Source organism: Drosophila subpulchrella, chromosome 3L (assembly GCF_014743375.2).
Source record: "Drosophila subpulchrella strain 33 F10 #4 breed RU33 chromosome 3L, RU_Dsub_v1.1 Primary Assembly, whole genome shotgun sequence".
NCBI lineage: Eukaryota > Metazoa > Arthropoda > Insecta > Diptera > Drosophilidae > Drosophila > Drosophila subpulchrella.
The window spans coordinates 11,825,534-11,844,587 of record NC_050612.1 but is presented as its reverse complement, the minus strand read 5'-3'; the positions used below and the strand labels follow the sequence as shown (position 1 = coordinate 11,844,587).

At 46.8% G+C, this 19,054-nt stretch overlaps 4 protein-coding genes across 5 annotated transcripts in view; 2 read left to right on the top strand and 2 right to left on the bottom strand.

Annotated features, from left to right (window-relative positions):
• Positions 1-259: 259 nt before the first annotated feature.
• On the top strand, positions 260-547 carry LOC119553462 (acyl-CoA-binding protein). Its single transcript, XM_037863865.1, has one exon. The coding sequence runs from the start codon at positions 274-276 to the stop codon at positions 526-528; it is 255 nt and encodes an 84-aa protein (XP_037719793.1). The 5' UTR covers positions 260-273; the 3' UTR covers positions 529-547.
• On the bottom strand, positions 440-4,218 carry LOC119553461 (Bardet-Biedl syndrome 1 protein homolog). The gene is made up of 4 exons (XM_037863864.1): positions 3,911-4,218; positions 2,668-3,735; positions 607-1,085; positions 440-548 (listed from the first exon to the last, which is right to left on the bottom strand). Exons 1-3 carry the CDS (start codon positions 4,188-4,190, stop codon positions 616-618), a joined length of 1,818 nt encoding a protein of 605 aa, XP_037719792.1. The 5' UTR covers positions 4,191-4,218; the 3' UTR covers positions 440-548; positions 607-615.
• A 667-nt stretch (positions 4,219-4,885) lies between these two features.
• On the top strand, positions 4,886-7,153 carry LOC119552573 (protein male-specific lethal-3). Its single transcript, XM_037862198.1, has 6 exons — positions 4,886-5,089; positions 5,200-5,378; positions 5,437-5,994; positions 6,050-6,546; positions 6,602-6,686; positions 6,740-7,153. Exons 1-6 carry the CDS (start codon positions 4,988-4,990, stop codon positions 6,855-6,857), a joined length of 1,539 nt encoding a protein of 512 aa, XP_037718126.1. The 5' UTR covers positions 4,886-4,987; the 3' UTR covers positions 6,858-7,153.
• Positions 6,899-19,054, bottom strand: part of LOC119552572 (formin-J) — a 33,019-nt gene continuing 20,863 nt past the window's right edge. The window contains exons 4-12 of one of the 2 annotated variants that reach the window (XM_037862197.1): positions 16,405-16,438; positions 13,719-13,934; positions 13,199-13,346; positions 11,618-12,654; positions 11,087-11,437; positions 10,640-11,019; positions 9,957-10,512; positions 9,417-9,550; positions 6,899-9,353 (exon numbers count right to left, since the gene is read on the bottom strand). In XM_037862197.1, the coding sequence (XP_037718125.1) occupies positions 7,405-9,353; positions 9,417-9,550; positions 9,957-10,512; positions 10,640-11,019; positions 11,087-11,437; positions 11,618-12,654; positions 13,199-13,346; positions 13,719-13,934; positions 16,405-16,438 (4,805 nt within the window). In that variant the 3' untranslated portion in view covers positions 6,899-7,404. The remainder of the gene's footprint in view (positions 9,354-9,416; positions 9,551-9,956; positions 10,513-10,639; positions 11,020-11,086; positions 11,438-11,617; positions 12,655-13,198; positions 13,347-13,718; positions 13,935-16,404; positions 16,439-19,054) is intronic. The other variant, XM_037862196.1, reaches the window with a different exon arrangement.

Genomic DNA, 19,054 nt, shown 5'->3' with positions numbered 1-19,054 from the left:
TATGTTATAATGGAAAAGTCGCCCGATCTGTTACTAAGAATAGTACTTCGGCCTTCTCTAGAGATAGTATTATCTACCGTCAACGTTACCAACAAAAATATTAATTAAAGTTTCCATAAGGCGGTTGCGGTCTCTAAATATAGATATTAAATTAGGCAATGCACCTGACCGTATTTAAATTAATTGAATTTCGTAATATCAACTGAAAGGGGCCTATAAAAGGCAGCCGTCGGAGGGGAGATATTACTTAGTATCACTCGTAAATCCAGCAACATGGTCAACTTTGAGGAAGCCGCCGAACTCGCCAAGAACTTCTCCAAGAAGCCCACCGACTCCGAGTTCCTGGAGTTCTACGGTCTGTTCAAACAGGCCACCGTTGGCGATGTGAACATCGACAAGCCCGGCATCCTGGATCTCAAGAAGAAGGCCATGTACGAGGCCTGGAGTGCCCACAAGGGTCTGTCCAAGGAGGCAGCCAAGGAGGCCTACGTGAAGGTGTACGAGAAGTACGCCCCCAAGTACGCCTAGGACTTAGGATTATTCTTCATCTGCCAAATAAACTCGAAATCTTATAATGAAAATCAGAAATCATAGTTGCGTATGTACCTATCCTGTTTAGAAGGCTGCCTCGGATTGGGGCATGGAAACGGCGGCTGCGATGAGGGGCTTGGCCTGACCAGCCTTCATCAGCATTACCCGAATCAGGGAGTTATCCGGGGTTAGGCTGGCCGGAGGCAGTTTGTCCATGGGATCCAGCACTGCCACCACTTCAAAGTCCACTCGCAGGGGCACTCCCGGTAGGACGCTGGGCAGTCGGGCCAGAGTCTGCGGAATGGTATAGTGGCGTCTGTCCGCGTGGAGGAGAACCACCAGGTTGGAGGCCATTTTGAAGGTGGACAGGTTCTGAACGGTGAGGTAGAGGCGAAACGCAGGTCCACTGCCACAGACCTCGGCGGATAGTTTCACGGGGGCGTGGGTCAGATCCCCGGAAATCGTGCTTTCCGAGGAGTTGATGGCATCGATGGTCGCCCGCGCTGCCGTGTGCCGCAGGCGCCAGAGCTCCACCTGAAAACTTCCATAGGTTGCTGGAACAGGGTAATTTAAATATTTTATCATTTAAAGGAGCAACTAAAATAAGCTGAAATCTAGCCATGTAAGGTAAAAAGAGTTTTGTATAACGAAACTTACTTTATAAGATTAAGATAAACTTTTTCAGTTTATTAAATTCTGCGGTTCTGGTAAAAGCAGTGAAATCAAAGACAACAACTTGAACATTGAACAAGGAAGAACGCTATAGTCGAGTTCCTCGACTATCAGATACCCGTTACTCAGCTAAAGGGACCAAAGGAAAATGGAGATATGCAAGCAGCAAATGCGCCACCTACCGGCGGTAGACAGATTTAAGCGTTGTGGGCGTTAGAGTGGGCGTGGCAAAGTTTTTTTTAAATCAATCGATAGGTATTGACGAGACCAATACATTTCAGTTTAAATTTTTTATCTAGCACGAAAATTGTGGGCGTTAGAGTGGGCGTGGCAAACTTTTTTTAGATCAATCGATAGGTATTGACGAGACCAATACATTTCAGTTAACATTTTTTATGTAGCATAAAAATTGTGGGCGCCATAGATTTCGACGGTTTGTGGGCGTTAGAGTGGGCGTGGCATATTCGCGTAACAAACTTGCGCTGCGCTCAAGCCTACGGAATCTAAATCTGAAATCTCGTTTCTCTATCTTTGATATTTTCCGAGATATCCGCGTTCATATTTACGAATTTTTGAAGTTTGTGGGCGGTTTGTGGGCGTTAAAGTGGGCGTGGCAAACTTTTTTTAGGTCAGTCGGTAGGTATTGATGAGAACAATACATTTCAGTTAAAATTTTTGTTCTAGCATCAAAACTGTAGGAGCCACAGTTTTGGGCGGTTTGTGGGCGTTAGAGTGGGCGTGGCACTCTTTTGAAACAAACTTGCGCTGCGCAGGAATCTCAGGAATCTGCATGCCTAATCCCAGTATTGTAGCTCTTATAGTTTCCAAGATCTCAGCGTTCATACGGACAGACGGACAGACGGACAGACGGACAGACGGACAGACGGACAGACGGACAGACGGACAGACGGACAGACGGACATGGCTAGATCGACTCGGCTAGTGATCCTGATCAAGAATATATATACTTTATGGGGTCGGAAACGCTTCCTTCTGCCTGTTACATACTTTCCGACGAATCTAGTATACCCTTTTACTCTACGAGTAACGGGTATAAAAAGTGTGCGATTACTCAGTTCTAGGATTTTCACTAACCTGAATCATTTTCTTATCTAAATTCATGGGTATTTCAACCGCTATCATATCTAGTACTTTACTTATGGAAAACCACGCAACCTAATATCAAAGACAATATTTTTCGATTATAGGGACAACAAAAACTTTTCATTATTAATACGCCACCTAATAACAATGTTTTGTGTTATTTTATCTTAAATATTTGAAGATTTCCACGCTATAAGAGTTATGCAGAATTAAACAATTTTCTAACACATTTTAAGAAAGTTTCCAATATCATTTTGTTAATTTATAATTTCGCCTTTTTTCTATTTTGTTCAAATAATAAACTATTATCATCGCAATAACCAAACTTATTCTTTAATTTCTTTAACACATCATACTTACACTTGGCCTGCTGCTTTTCCCGCGCCGCCTGCTCCACAAAGATGGAGCTCTTCTTGGGCTTGTCCAGAATCGAGGCATCCGCGATGGATTTGTTATCGCTGCCCGATCGCTTGTTCCCCAGATCTGCGAGCTTGGGCTCAAACCGGGACACCCGTCTCAAGATCTTAACCACAATCCCGCCGGACTGTGTGACGAGAGTGAGGACGTGATCCTCCATGCCCATCCGGCCGTACACCATGGCATCCACCGACTCGTCCAGGGAGAACTCATCGACCAGGTAGCGTTGCAGATAGAACTTGACCACGCCCCCTCTGAGAGCGATGGCCACCAGGGTGAGCCCCAAATGGGTCATGGGCAGCGGAAGTAGGCAGACGGGCAGATCGGCCAGTTGCACCTGATGCAACAGCTTGCCCCGCTTCGAGTAGCACAGATAGCGATTGTCCATTGTGGAGGCGATGATCGTTTGGTCGATGGGTAGGAGCAGCACTCCGGTAAGGGGAATGCCCAGCTTGAAGATCTCCTGGCCCTCGGATTGGGTCTTTCGCAGCAGGTAGACACCGCCATTCCGTGTGGCCACCACGATGCAGAAGTCCGTCTCGAAGGTTCCCTGGACTGAGATGAGGCTCGGCACGGCGGTCTCATCGTCGCAGGTCCTGCCCTTGAAAACCAGGTTGAAGCCCTGTGGCTCCAGGATCAGGATGTGTCCGGAATCGGTGGCTAGTACCAGGTGGGAGGGGGGATTGGCATCGCTGGAGATGCGCTTCAGGCAGCACATGGCCACGATACTGCCCACTCGACCCACCGGCGAGTCCTTGTGGGTGGCGATGAAGTCCTCGCGCTCCTCCTCGCTCATTTGCAGAAGTCGCTGCGATTTCCGCGACAGGTTGGAGTGGTCAATGTTCCGCAGGGATTCCAGCAGGGCAGGATGTGAGCTCGACTTCATTACCGGCAGCTTGCGCCACACCTCCAGCTCGAGGTCCTCGGACTCCAGGGCGGGAATCGTGTACTTGAAGTAAGGCTTCAGGTGGCGATAGAAGAGCACTGACTCGGCGATGGCCACGGCAATAACTGGAAATTTAATAGAATTTGTGGTGGAAGTTGGGGTAATAATATCAGCACATCAGTTTTTTAGGATCTTTCATTAGTTCATATTATAAAATAAAATACATTGGCCTTTCAGAATGGAGTAACCTCATAATGCTCTAATAAAATCACTTTTCTATGTGGTAGTACTTTCTCATACCCGGTGTTTTCGGTTCCGTTTCATCGATGTAGAGACTTTCGATGGCCGTGGGAATCCCCGGCAGCGGCTGCTCCTGCTTGAGCTTGAGTCCCCGGAAAACCTTCAAGGTGGCACTGGGCTCCTCGGCGGCGTCGTCCAAGGAAATGTCCGCCGCCAGCAGGCGGACATATCCGTCGCACTGGACATCGCTCAAGGCCATGCAGCTGGAGAGGGTGGTGAGATGCGGCGAAGGACTCTCGTCCTCCGTGTCCACATGGAGCCAGTTGGGAGCACCGGCCATGGCAGGATCTTGCGGATTACTTGGCTGGACAGTGTGAAAACGAACAGGTGATTCAGGACATGCCTTTGTTTTGGTTTTCCTCGCCCCTAGCAACCAGGATGACCGTACTTCTTTGGAATACTGCTATAGTTTTAACTTTCTCATTCGCAAGTCCATAAATATTCCAGGTACACCGATTGTTCTAAGGTATATTAAAATGTTAATTAACAAATCTTTTGTATTGATCATGCATGCCACAAACTTATAATTTTTCAACCATTACGTTTGTAGATAAGCTTTTCAATAATTTGATATCAATATTTTAGATTTGTTTTTGGTATATTTTCGAGAACAAAGAAAATAAATCTAAATTATTAAATTCTAATTTTATATTTTATTGTAACAATGTTATTAATTTTTAAAGCCAAATAAATATAGTCACTTTAGAAAATAAATTATAAATTTCAACCTTTTCATAAAATAATTTCTTAAACCCGAAAAAAATTGCCCTTCCACTTCATTCATTTCCTTCCGCTTCATTTAGCAATATTTAATTTACTAAATTAAAGTAGTTCGCGCCCAAAAATCAAACATGTTAAGATAACTTCGAAAATCGTCGTGGACATAACGATACACTTCTAAAGACAATGTACGATAAATATCGGTGTGACCATAAACTTGTTATCGTTATCGGCCAACCGTTTTTCGGGTATTTTTAAAGCCATCTCAGCATCTGGTAGCACTGGAGCGACGCCAGAATTGAATATTTACAATTTCTAGAATTAAGTGAATTGTTAACCCCCCGTTTTGCCCAGGTGATGATGGAGCTGAAGGACGAGGTGCCGATGTTCCACAAGGGCGAGATAGTCCTTTGCTACGAACCGGATAAAACGAAGGCCCGAGTTCTTTACACCAGCAAGGTACGCACACACACACGCACACCAACGCGCGTTGAAACGTCAAACAAACGTCAGAAGCGGAGTTTTCACCGCTGAATTTTCCATTTTCCCTGTCCCAATTTTCCCCGCAGGTTCTAAACGTCTTCGAGCGCCGCAACGAACATGGCCTGAGGTACTACGACTACAAGATCCACTTCCAGGGCTGGCGGCCCTCCTACGATCGCTGTGTTCGCGCCCCCGTCCTGGTGAAGGACACCGAGGAGAATCGCAAGTTGCAGCGCGAGCTGGCCGAAGCCGCCCAGCTGCAGATGTGAGTATGCCCCTTGGTACGGCCACGAATCCCAGCTAAACCCACCTTCCCTCTGCAGCAGGGGCGACTACTCGTATAAGGGCACGCCCGACAAGCCGGTGGCCAAGAAGAAGCGCGGCGGACGAGGTGCTCACACCGAGGAGCCTTTAGTGGACCCACTGGACACGGGACACCTCACGGCCGAGAAGGAAATGCCGCCCACTCAGCGCTCAGCGGGCAACCGCACGCGCGACAACAGCGGTGGCAACAGGAAGGAGAAAACCACTCCCGCCGAAGGCAGGACAAAGACCAACCGGGGACGCCAAACAGATGTCGGCCACCACAATGAGCTCGCTGATCCCGCTGCCGATCGGTTTGTCCCCCAGGAAGATCGCATCATGATGCGCGTCAGCGAGCGATTGCGGGAGCTTATAGAGTACGACCGGAATATGGTCAAGAAGCTGGGCAAACAGCACGCCCTGCCCGCCCGAGTTCCCATCGTAACCATCATGGAAAACTTCGTCAAGCAGCGGGCCGTGGAGCTGGCCATCGGCATCAAGCAGGACAGCTCGAGGGCCAGGAACACGCAGAGTCGAAACGCCCGAATGGAGCGGGAGTACGATCGTGTCATGTCCAAGTTGGTAACCATCTAGTAAATCCAAATAGGAGCCTACTAACCCTTTGCTTTATAGCGTCTGCATGCTCAAGGAAGTGGTGGATGGATTGCGCATCTACTTCGAGTTCCACCTGGACGATCACCTGCTCTATAAGGAAGAGAAGGAGTACATCCACAACTACCTCACCGACGACAATATGCGCAACTGTAGCCTAATCCTAAACAAGTCGTATGACTTCATCAATCCTAGCGGCGACACGGAACTGGTCGCATTGGACGGCACGCCCGTGGGCGCAGGAATGGGCAAGACCAATGGACAAATCGAAGGCGGCATTCTCGGCGGCACCGAGTACGAGAAGCAGTTGCAGAAGTGTCTGCTCTACATTGTTACCAGCAGTGGCAAGAACACAGCACAGGCCTATGACCGCTCGTCGCCGTACACTGCCGCCTACAAACTGCCCATGGAGATGCGCGGATTCCTTCACGAAACATTCAAGTGGCGGCTTCTGTCAGCGGAATCTCCGCCGGAAAAGTCAATGGTCTTTGGCGCTCCCCACTTGGCAAGACTGATGAGTAGGTCCCTATCTTTTTCCACCTTTTAGCATAGCTGAATTTGTGTTTCTTTCAGTAAAAATGCCCATGTTTTTGAACGCCTCGCCAATTAGCAATAAGAAGCTGGAAGATCTACTCCCCCACCTCGACTCCTTTATAAAGTAAGTCTGATACCTTCTTGGGCCATAAGCAATCTAATATTATATTCTTGCAGCTACTTGGAGAACCACAGGGAGTGGTTCGACAAGGAGAATTATGCAAATTCCACCGCCGTGCAACAGGACGCATTGCAGCGGGAGCTGCTGGACTCCCTGGATGGCATAGCTGCTTAGCCTTAGTCGATCGTAGTTTTCTAGTTTATTTATTATGAAGATTAAAGCTTATGTTCTTTTATTTTAAAGATTTGTAGTTGTCGTTTTGGTTTCTTCAACTACACACTTTGTAAACAACGCGCTTCTATAAAAAAGTCTCCTAACGTGATCGTATAATCGAATAATGCCTACAACTATATGTTAAATATGGAAAATACGAGTTTAACATTTTTTATGCTTATCCTAAGTTTTAGTTGAGTAGTACATGCTAGTATTTTTGTCTTTTTTTGTGATCAAATATATTTAAGAGTTTGAAAGTTTTGTGTCTTTTGTATTAGGGATTCGCGGACCTTCAGTTGGAATGTGCAGGGATTTCTTTAGATTTGTATATATAAGATCTCAAAATATTTCAACTGTAACATTTATGAGTGTTGATTTGTGTTTTAGATCCTGCATAGAAATTCGAAATTGTCGCATGGACGGCTTGGAGTTGGATGCATTCGCGTTTGTAACATGTGTAAACTAGGGACGTTAACTTGGACGAGGTCTGGACTGAACCCTGTGCCCCCTACTTCTGGCGCTTGGTGGCACTGCTGGCCGTGGGTCGCATGAAACTGCTGACGGATCGACTGCTGCTACTGCTCCTTTGCTGAGGACTCGAGGTGGCATTCATCCTGGCCTGCTGCTGCTGGTTCAGGGCATTCTTCACCAGCACCACGCTGCGAGCGGCGCTCATCCGGGACTGGGACTGGGACTGCGGTTGGGATTGGGACTGATTCTCCTTGAAGCTGGTGCTGCCGTTGATGTTTGACCTTGGAGCGGTGTTGGACATCTTGCTGCGCACCAGTATCACACTGGGTCCCACGCTGGAGCCGCTACTGCTGCTCCTGCTGGCTGGCACTCCTCGACCAGGCGTAGGTCGGAGATTCTGGGCAGCCAGTGGCCTCTTGCTGGGCGAGGAGTCCACTGACACAGTGGCTCCCGTTCGCTGGACGGCAGGGAGGCGTCTCACCACCGTCTGTGTGGAGGCTCCACTGTTGATGGATGATCGCGAGGAACGTAGACTGTTCCTCGAGCTACTGCGTTCCACTCCAGCGAGGACCTGTTGCTCCTGCGGTGAGCGTCTCACTGCGGATGCGGATCTTAGCGGCGCCGCACTGGCCAGCGGCTGACCATTGGGCATGCGCAGCGGTCTGCTGGCGGAGAGACTCCTCTTGACCGTTGCCGTTTGGTTGGCAGGGATTTGGTTTTGTGACTTGCTGGCTGTCGCTCCCGGGGACCCGGAGCCCTTCAACCTGGCCTGCTGCAGGCGATCGGCCAGGCGACTGCCCATCTGGGTGATGCTGGTGGTCGTGGGCTTCTGCTTCTGCAGCGGACGCTGACGGGCTGGAGTCTCGTTGACTCCTTCGTTGCAGGAGGAGTTGGTGCTCTCACCCTTTCCATGGGACGGAGTGTCGGACACCAGGCTCTGGGTCTCCTCGAAGCCCTCGTCGTTCAGCTCATGGTGACCGCTGGCGGTGAGCTTTAGTTTGGAGGGCGTGATCTCTCGCGGCGGGCTCCAAGGTCGCTCGGGTGTTCCCGTGGGCGATTTGAGATTCCGGATGGCCTCCCTCACGTCCTCCTGGTTGATGGAGCTTATGTGACGACCCACCTTCTCCAGCTTGTTGATCGTGCGCTCCTTTTGCTTGGACTTCTCCGGTGTAGGTTGCTCTGGCTTTGAGGGAGATGGCTTCGTCTCCGGTGTGCTGGTGGTCAGCAACTCCTCATTGCCACTGCTGTAGTCCGTGGGTCTCTTGTACCGACGCGTGCGACGGGCCAGGGCATGGCGATCAAAGTGACCCGGGGCATCCTGCTCCGCCGAGCTAATCTTCTCCTCCGCCGCCGCCTTGGGCTTGTCTGTCATGCTCACCGTGACCACTGTGGTGGTGGGCGTGGCTATCACCCGTCGGCTCACCGGCGGCGTTTCTATATTATCCGCATCCACGTCTTTGGAGGAGGCCTGCATCTCGTTCTGGCTCTTGTGATGGCTCAGCAGGCTGGCGAAGGTGTCATCCGACACCTGGGGCTTTGGTGACTTGGGTGGCAGTACTGGCTCCTCCGCTTTCGCCGGCTGGAGATCTCTGCTGGAAGATCTTCTAATATAGATCTGCAACCGCTCGTTGCTCATGTCCCTTTCGCCCAGTTTCTGGATCAGTGACTTGCGGCGATCCTCTTCGGCTATCGATTGGAGTGCTATGGGACCCGGCTGATCCTGCGACCGCTGGCGGCGGTACTGACGCAGTGCATCCTGGGGCTGGGCATCGGCGATGGCCTGCAGGTTGGCCACCACGTCCGTCTGCTCGAGCGTCTTCGAGGGCTTCCAGTCGGCGTAGACGCGCTGGTACCTCCCGGAATCCTGATCCGGCCTGTTATGGGAGTTAGTGGGATTAGTGGTCGTGGGCGTGTTCGTTGGCGTAGCCGTCGTCGTCGAAGGCAGGATCTTCTCCTCCGGCAAGGGGTCCAGTTTTCGTTCGTTTTCTGTGGGAGAGAGGGGTTAGAACTTGGGGTTTTTTGAGTGCTCTATTTTAGGGGGTATCCTACCAGTTTCGTTTTCGAGCGATCGCCTATTGGCGTTGACCAGACGACGCTTGCGCCTGTACTCCTCGTTCTGCTTCTCGTCGCTCTCGTTGGATTGCAGCCAGGTCTCGATCTTCTGGCGCCACTCACGGGATATTCTGCAAATAAAAAAAACATTATATGATTATTAACAATATTCAAAATCTATAAATAGTTCCCTAAAACTATCCTATCAATATTTTAAAATTGGTTGAAGATTAAATATGATATGATGTTAAATATGACACTTTTCGACAATTTTTTTTTAGATACATATTAAAAGTTAATTAAATGCATAAAATTTTAAAATTCCTTTTGATATAATAATTATTTTTAAAGTTCTAAAAATGTATATAAAAAATATTCTTCCTTGAGGTGCTGGAATACTGGCAATTTAAGAAAGAATATAATAAACGTAATATGATAGTAGTCATTTATAATTTTTCGATGAATGCCTTGGATATTACTTTACTTAAAACTTTTTAAATTCTTCTGATTTGAAGTAACATTTTAAAAACCTCTCACCTTGGTTTCGCATCCTCGTTGACGGGCTGCGTCTGCGCAATCGCCGATCCACTGCCCGTGGGCGTATTCGCTGCCGTTGTGGGCGTGCCGGCTGCACTGGCCAACGGAGATTGGAGGCGCTCCTGTGCCTGCTGCTGAAGAAGAGGAGCCGGTGAGCTGGCCCGCTCGCGATCCAGGCCAAAGTCAATGTTGAGCAAATCGGGTCGCTTTCGGCTGGAACTTCCTGAGCGGGCTCGACGAGCCCACGAGCGATCCAAGCTGCCGTAGGCCGCCTTTCGCTCCCGGCTGTTGTGTCCATCGTGGGGACCGGTCGAGCTGCGCAGGAACTCCATGAGGTCATCCTCCTCGGCCAGGACTCGACTGCGCCGGCGCCTCAGGCTGCCGTTGGGGGTGATGTCCGGAGAGGCACCGTCCTGTTCCAGGCGGATGAAACCATTGCTGATCTCTCCGGATCCCAAGTGCCTGCGACTCAAAGCAGGACTGGCCCTAGGGTCGAAGAGGGCGTCGCCTAGGAAGGAGTGCTCCGAATCGGACACAGGTGTTCCAGCCTGACCAACTGTGAATTGAATAAGAAATTAATTACCAACCCATAACAAATCTTGAAAAGTCGGAATCGTGGCTTAAACGTAATTCTGAATTTATAAAAATGCGAAATCCTGTTCTAGGACTTAGGAGGCACTTACTCTGCCTGGCTCTGCGGGCCAGCTGCTCCTCGCGCTGTTTCCTCCTCAAAGTGGCCTGCTGCTCCTGCTGTTGGCGTCGTTCGTTTTCCTTGACCGCCTGCTTGAACTTATCACAGAAATTCTGGAAGATCTTAAAGCACTCCTCCAGTCGGAAGGTGGCCGCGTCGTCGCAGAAGAACTCGGACAATTTGAGCCGCAGGGACTCCACCTGCTTCATGCCCGCCTGCAGGACGGCTAGCTCGGATTCGGCGGCCTGCAGGAAGTCGGCCATTTGCTCCTTGATGTCTACATCCGTGGCAGGCTGCTCGATCTGCCTGGCTATTCTCCTGATCCTGCCATCGAGCGTATTAATTTCATTGTTTATCTGCTCTGAAGTTGTTCTTTAGGACACAAAACATACATGGGATGAGTGTGAGATTATTAAAGGAATTTATCGAGGGAACTTACTTGCTGGCACTTTCAAGGGTGCTCAGTTGAGCCGTAAATTGCAGCAACTCGGGATTGCGTTTCTCCGCCTGAAGGGCCACAAAGTGTATGAGGTTCATTCCGGGCTTATTCGCCCGGATGTCTGTGAGTTTTTGCAGTGAGGATAGCTTCACACCCGCTGCATTGCCCGCATAGCCGCCGGAGTTGAGGAAGTTGCCAGCCACAACGACCATGTAGAGGACCTCTTGGAGGGTCTTGTTGTTGAGCAGATCGTCGCCAGCGTAGAGCATGGCATTAATACAGGGCTCCAGATAGGCCACATTCGCTGCGAATTCCTCCTTGAGCAACATGCTCTCGATGCGCAATTTGTAGCTACAGAAAAGAAGATATAATATTAATGATTGAAATTATTGTGATCCTAGACAGAACAAATTGAATATCTTATTTTAATTAATCTAGCAAATCTAACAACAATATTTGTAATTATCTTATCTATTTGATAATTTTCATAAGATCATAGAGTATATATTTTTTATAAAGATAACTACTTACTTGGGAACCTCGAGCAGCTGTAGCAGGAACTTCTCGGCATTGCCCAGTCGTCCCTTGTCGCCATTGAAACCCTTGAGCATGTCCAGCTCATCCACCTCGGGCATTATCTTCAGCAGACCCCTCAGTCTCTCCGCCCCGATCTCCTCGTGGGCGCCCTGCCTTATCAACTGTATGATGTCGTCGTTGCTGGTGCGGAATTGCTTCAGGAATATGTTGACATTCAGACTCCTCTTCCCGTCAAGCAGCGTGATCTCTGTGCTCTCTTTCTTCGCCTTGCGATCGAGGGTGTCGCATCCATTGGAACCGGAGGAGGCTTGGTTGCCATCCCTTCCCAGCTTCGGTGATCCCTGGGCACTGGCGGTTTGCAGGCAGAAGAGTCCCTCCATCTCGTTCCAGTCGATGTCCTGCATCGGGCTGTCCTGGTGGTTGCTGGCCACGATGCTCCAGATGTTCTGCTTGCCCAGGACCTTGTTGTGCGGAATCTTGCCCCAGTTGATGGTCTTCATCTTGGCCTTGGGGGCGGGTGTGTCCTGTTGGGGCAGCAATATGGCAGTGGCCACCGCGGACTCCGCGGCCAAAGGATCCGGTGTCCTGGGTCGCGATGCCATTTGCATCGAGGGCGGAGGCGGTGGAGGGGGCAGGGCGCCACCATTGATCATGGGCGGTGGCGGGGGTGGCGGTGCTGGGCCGTTTATCGGCGGAGGCGGGGGCGGTGGTGCAACAGGGGCCATGGGCGCCGGTGGTGGGGGTGGCGGCGGCGTTGGAGCTGCGGTCTTAGCTGCCACGCCCACCGCCTGGGAGGGCTTGCGGGTGGGGCTGCTGGCATCGCTGCCGCGGCAACTCTGGCAGGCGAACTTCTGGCTACTGGGCGTGCGCAGCAGGCGCACCGAATCCTCGTGGCTCTCGAGGAGCGTGGCGCGGTGGACCAGACGCTCTGTGGTGTCCCAGATGATGTCGCTGAGCGGCTCCTTGGGATCGATGCGCAGCAGGTGCTGCAGAATGTTGAGGAATGGCACTTCCTGCGGCGTGTCAGCCACCTGTAGAAAAAGGAATATAAAATATATGAATTAAAAGTTATTATAGGGCAATATAACTGTTTAGAAGAAAAGGCTTTTTTGAAAATGTAATACCAAAATATATTATTATTCTTATAACTGAAATATATTTGATCAAAATTCTAACCAAAATGTATTTACTTACATTATTTAATAGTTTAATATTTATTTATAATTAAGAGTAAAATCATTTTGTAAATAATTTACTCTAAACTGTTCCGTTCGGGAATTTCATTTATAAGCATTAAACAAGTTTAATTTAATTTAAATTATTTAAGGACAAGCTAAATTTGTTAGTATTTTTAAATTTCCTGAATGTTGTATTTCCCAGGAACTTCCTGGTGTTTGTACTAGTCAATTAAATTTTCTGAGGGGACATCATTAGCATATGTCCTTGATCCACCCGCATGGTCATAGCCTTGGTCAATTCTCAATGACCACCTTGCGTATACGTAACTCGCGTGGCAATGCCAGTTAAGTCGAAATAATGCATACGCTCTGTTGCACCTGTCGGCTCAGCACTCACCTGTCGCAGAATTGCGTAGAAAACATCAAGATGCGAGTTGAGATTGATGCCATCGGGCGCCTGAAGGCTCTGGGCCTCGTCGCATTCCTGCTGCTCCACGAATACGTCCAATTGTACGATGATATCGCCCACACTTTGTGCGACTTTTCTGTAATGAGATGAACGTACCTCTGGTTACTGGAGGGTTAAGTTCTGGAAAACCAAGCCATTCCGTCTGTCAGTCCGCACTAATTATTCAAGCCAGTTGCAGTTGGCAATTTGTAGCTTGTAGGTTTCTGTTTGTTTAGTATGTCGTTGACAACTCTCGCAGCTTTTTAATTGATTTCTTATTAATGCAGAGGTATTTGCAATAAATATATATACAGATATATTTATGACCCCCAAGGGAATGGGAAATGTCCACAAGTAGTTGACGTTGGCCATAATCGATAGATAACAACAAACTCCCCGACTGACATTGAGTAACCTCCGGAGGCTGCCAGAGGAAAAATAAGAGAAAGAACCTCCCTGACCCACTCACTTGAGATTCTGCACCAGTTGCAAGGCGGCGCAGCTGTAACGGGACAGCGAGCCGCAGAAAGTCACCCGCCGCTGCAGGTGCAACGGCGATGGAGATGGCGTCACGGATCCGGAAGCGGAAACGGAAGATGACGTCGCCGAGGAGGCGGACTCCGATGAGAGGGATGGCGGCGGCGAGGGCGATGCTGACGACTCCACGTTGCCTGCCTGGCGCAGCCTTGGCAATCAAACAGTTTTTAGAGGCAGACCATGTTTTCTAAGCGGCGTGCAAAATCGTTAGCCTTGCGCAATGTCCTTGTTGGCAGCTCCTCTTTTGGCCTTTTGACAATTGATATCCATACATCGACTGGCACTTTTTTTTAATTGCTTTCCCAAAATCGCGGAATTGCGGTTCGAACGAGAGAACGGCCAGAATGGCAATAACGAGGACGAGACAGCCTGGCACGACGACTCATATTTGAGCTATGGCTTTGGCCTTTTGGCGGCACACGGAGAGCCTCGGAGCCTCGGACCAAAAATCCGAGTCCTTGTTGTTTTTGGCGGCCACGTGCTGCGCGCGCAGGAGTTTCCCGCAGTATTTGCGAAGCACCCAGCCCAGGCGGCCTCTTTTCTATTTTGTCGAGCAACTTCGTCAACATCCATCGGGCACATTGGACACCCGGACACTTGCACGTGATTCTCCACTGTTTTGTTGTTTGGCCAGCAGTTTCTATTTTGGTCCGTCACGGAAGTTGTCACGGGTCTGTAGCGAGTTGCGGGGGCTCACTTGCAGGGCCAGGGAAATTGGGCAACCAAAACGTCAAATTACTAAACTTTAAACGGAAGCCAAAACTAACCGAGAGGAAGGAGTTAAAGCTGCCGTTTAAAGAAAAATGGATATTTATTTATTTTACTATTTTGGTTGTCTTTTTACACTCGGAAAAAATAATTTCTCAAAACCGAAATGTGGTTTAAAACTACTAATAACACAATAAGGTTTAAATATATTTGAAATTCGGTTAGTTTGTAAAAAAAAATTCGAGAGCACTTTTGTCTTGATTTCAAGAACTTTTATTATTGAATTTATAAATTGAAATTACTTTTCCATTTTTAAACTATTAATTGAAAACTGAAGTGATGATAATTATCTATTTTTGTAACTCGTTCTTTTGTATCAGTTCAAAGCATCAAAATTTGTGGTTTTGGTAATGAATTTCTATTAATCTTTAAAATACTACCACAAAGAAGATGTTTTAAATATGTTTCCCAAAACTGAAATTTTAAATTTAGAAAAATGTAAGTTGCTTAAAACGTAGTTGTCTTTGCTGAGAAAAAAAGTTGGTAAGGAGTAGGTAAGCTATTAGAAAAACCAATTAGAATCAATATTTCAATTTAAAACCATTGCGTAGAACGCGCCCATTTCAAAGTTTAAGTACCATGATCTTAAGAACATTGTTTTCAATTCAATTTCCTGCTTCCCAGACTCTCCATAAAAATACTTCAGCAATCAAAATGCCTATTCTTGACACGGTTCTAATAATCCCCCTGAAATGCGATACTTTAGAGTTTATTTTTGGCAGACATTTATGAGTTTGACGGTAATTCGATACTAGCGCACATCCATCATTCTCGGAATGATAAACAACTCAGATACGGATTTCGATTAGATTAGAACTCATTATGAGGGGAACAATTAAAATCAGCTTAAAGCATCTGGGCAGCTTCCAAGCTACGCTGAGTCGAGTCTACAATAAATTTCAATGGTCCGAATGGTCTGCTCCCCACGAAGGCGGTCTCAAATCAAAGCGCGTTGTGGCTGAATGAAAACGTTTAAAGCGATTCGAAATTCCAAATAAATTAAATAGCGTCAGAAACTACGCACTTCGTTGATGTGTGCGCGTTAAAATTTTAATAACAATAGAACCGAAGGGGGTCCTCACTCGAGAATGGAAAAATGCCACAAGACAAATGGGCCGGGACAATCAATTAGTCAGCTCTGCTCCGCACTGACAAGCTGAGGAATCTGCCAATGTGGACAGCTTGTTTGTTATTGTTCGCTTTTGGGCTTGAACTATTTTAGAAATTAATTGAATTTGCTAGTTTCCCTCGTTTCCGAGCCATCGACACAGAGCCACAAATTTGTCAATCGGAGGCCCATAAATAAACCCGTTTTGAAGGGTGAGTCGCAGAGATCCGACTAATTGATTTATTGTTGACTAATTAAATATTGAATTAATTGGTCGACTCGAATGAGGCGCAAATTATTTGCATAAGACCCGATGGGGCATTCAAATGGACTTCTCCTCCAGTTTGACGAATATTTGACAAGCGTCTTGAGCGGTCATTAGCGATCCGCCCTCAGATCCTCTGCTTTTTTTAGTTTTTTTTTTAGCAGCAAATTAAAATCCATTCAAAATCAGCAAATACCTTGATCTTGTCTTGTTGGTCGTCTGCTCATGTAGTCGCATGCAAATTAAATGTGCGTCCGATTCGAATAAAGCATAAAAGCGGCAAACGGCAATCGTTAAACTGTTTGTGATACTCATTCGCTTGATTGTGGGAGACTTTCAGGGTTTTTCACCCAAAGCGGTCTTCACACGCTCGCATCGGAATATCAACGACGCCCTCAGCAAATCTAGGTGCTTAAAAATGTCTCGTCTTTGGTTTTTTATCGATCGTCCTCCTGATCGCTGCACTTCAACACTCACCTTAGGTTATTCAGCAGCGGCAAAACTTTGAGACCTGCAAGATGAAGATAGAAATTATTAATTGGGGGAGGTGTTAAGAAAGAAATTTTATTGGAAAATACATAATATATGATACATAAGATAAAAGATATTACATGTTTCTAATTGTTTATTAGTCAAACGGTTTGGAGTTCTGGTTTTAATAAATAAAACATCTTTATCGTTCTTAAATATAGCGTTATAAAGGTTAATATATATTTAAACTCAATATTGTAAATTTTCATAAAATTGTCTAAAATGATCGATGACTCATAGATAATAATAAATTACCTTTAAATGGTACCTAGGGTATGAAAAAAATCAAAATATTCTTCAAAGACAATATCTTTATGGGTTTATTTTAATATTTTTCCTGGCCCTCTTGCTTGCTTGTGTGTAATAGAGAGATGATTCGTTGCCCCCCCGAAAAGCGGGATTTCCATAGACAGCAAATCAACTAAGGCCCGCCCAATGTCCCATGAATCCCGACCGACTTCCGGTCAAGCTCGTTTTTTCGCCTTTTTGCTTTTATTCGCGCACTCACCAATCAATTTATGCACTCGTACACAGAGGCACACTTCTATCCGTGAGTTGTAAATATAAGTAATAATAATAATAACAATAAAAAATTAATTGCGAAAAGCTCGTGAAAGTCGTTGTCGCTTCTGTGCTACATGTCCCTCAGATCCCCTCGATCCGCCTTATTTGGTGCCTTGACGTTCATAATTTCGTTTTACGACTTCGCTCCGCTGTCATTTTATTTGTTTGAAATTGAAATCCATAAAAGGCGTACAATTAAAATGCGTGTGCGGTTCTGTGTGTGAGTGTGTAGTAAAAGTTTCTTTGTCCCGATCTTTGTTTTTTTTTTGGATATTCGGAAGTTGGGAGATCTTAACTAGAAGGAGAGATCGTTGATCGGTATACTCATGCATACTTCAGTATATTATACTATATTTTTAGTATTTCTTTTTGAGTAGAGGTCAAGCTCGACCATCGATGCCCTGCAGCCAAAAGAGCGGGAATTAATGTACAACACAATTGTTAAGATCGGGGACACGCCCAAGTCCACAATTAATTGTTTAATAACATGCCAGGCAAAGAGACTCAACTAACTCAACAGCTCGAAAATCAATTCTCGCAAACGATTTAAATACTTCACTCAATACAGTAAATCTGTTGATGATTTATAAATCAATTGAAATTGAATTTTGCCAGCGAAACAGTTGAGCAAATAAATTTATGGTAGACTATGGGAAAAACTGAACTGTTGCGTGCCAAAGTGGAAAATCATGGGGCATAAATCAGAGGCAGGCAAATGCCTCGCAGCCTGACAGATGACATACAGCAGATATGATGGCTATATGGTTGGCTCTGTTGGAGAATGGGAATTGGAATCACTCCGAGCCGATAATTGGGCACTTAAGTGGCATTAGCGAGAGCCTCGCAGAGTTTTTGAATTGAAAAATGCAAATATTTGCGGGGCGTTGTTGGCTGTTGTTCCTGGAAAGCCAAACAGAAAAGGCTGAGAAGAACTGAATCGACGGGCGAAGACAAAGTCAAAGTCGGGCCAACAGCCTTGAAACTGAATACTTCGTTTCATTGCCAAACAAAGTGCGGCCGTTGCTTGTCAAATGTGTCGTTCAGGAATGCCCCAGGAATCGGTTTGGGATCGCAATCAGAATCAGAAAATGGGGGAGTTACGGGGGCGCTGACTTGCGGCGTGACTTACATTTTGTCGCAGCCGTTGAGATTTCGAATTTGTCTTGCTACTTCTTTGCTTTGTCACTGGGGTTCGCTTCTTGTAATGCTGAAAAAGCGCAGCTCAATTTATTTTAATTAAGAACAATAAAAAGGCCGCTTCTCGGTAAAGTTACCCCTGCACTTCCCCCCATTTTCAGGCAAGTGCAGCCGCAGGCACTCAGTGCACCACATTTCGGCAGTGTTGCGTCTGCGCAGAAGGAAACATCGAAATCAACAACCACCAGGCACGCACAACCGCGCTCAATCAAAGTCAGAAAGTCGAGTTGACGACTGGCGAGTACAGTGAAGCTAGCCTATAACAAACGGACTTTTCTTACTACAAAATTGTAGGAATGATTCTTGAATATTTAATTTTTTACGCAATCACAAATATTGTTATAACTTTAGGGAGCGTTCTGAGTTTACGGATATATAAAGAAAAAGGTATTCAAATAAATTTTATATATAAACTCTTCTATAATTAAAATTTGAAAATAAAATTAAATGATATACATATAGTAAATTAACCACCCACATTTATGGATAAGAAGTTTGAACTAATGAAACTCTACTGTATTAGAAGGGGTTCGCTAGGGGAGATGAGGTCGTGTTGGTGGTTGGGGAAGTTCGGAGGCAGTTCATGAACTTTGAACAACTAGGGACAACCCTGCTTCAGAGGGAGTGGCATCTGCCACTGACAGGATGTAAATGAGTCCCTTGTTTGTCAACAGACATCTTGTTACATATTAAGTACTTTTTGTTTATTGGGCGCTTACTCTCTCCTCTTGAAACTCATCTGTAGATGAGGCAGAAACAAATCTAAAGGGGTTCTGAGGCACGTTCAAAACATATTAAAGATCTAACTTCAAACACGATTTGGTGTACAACTCTT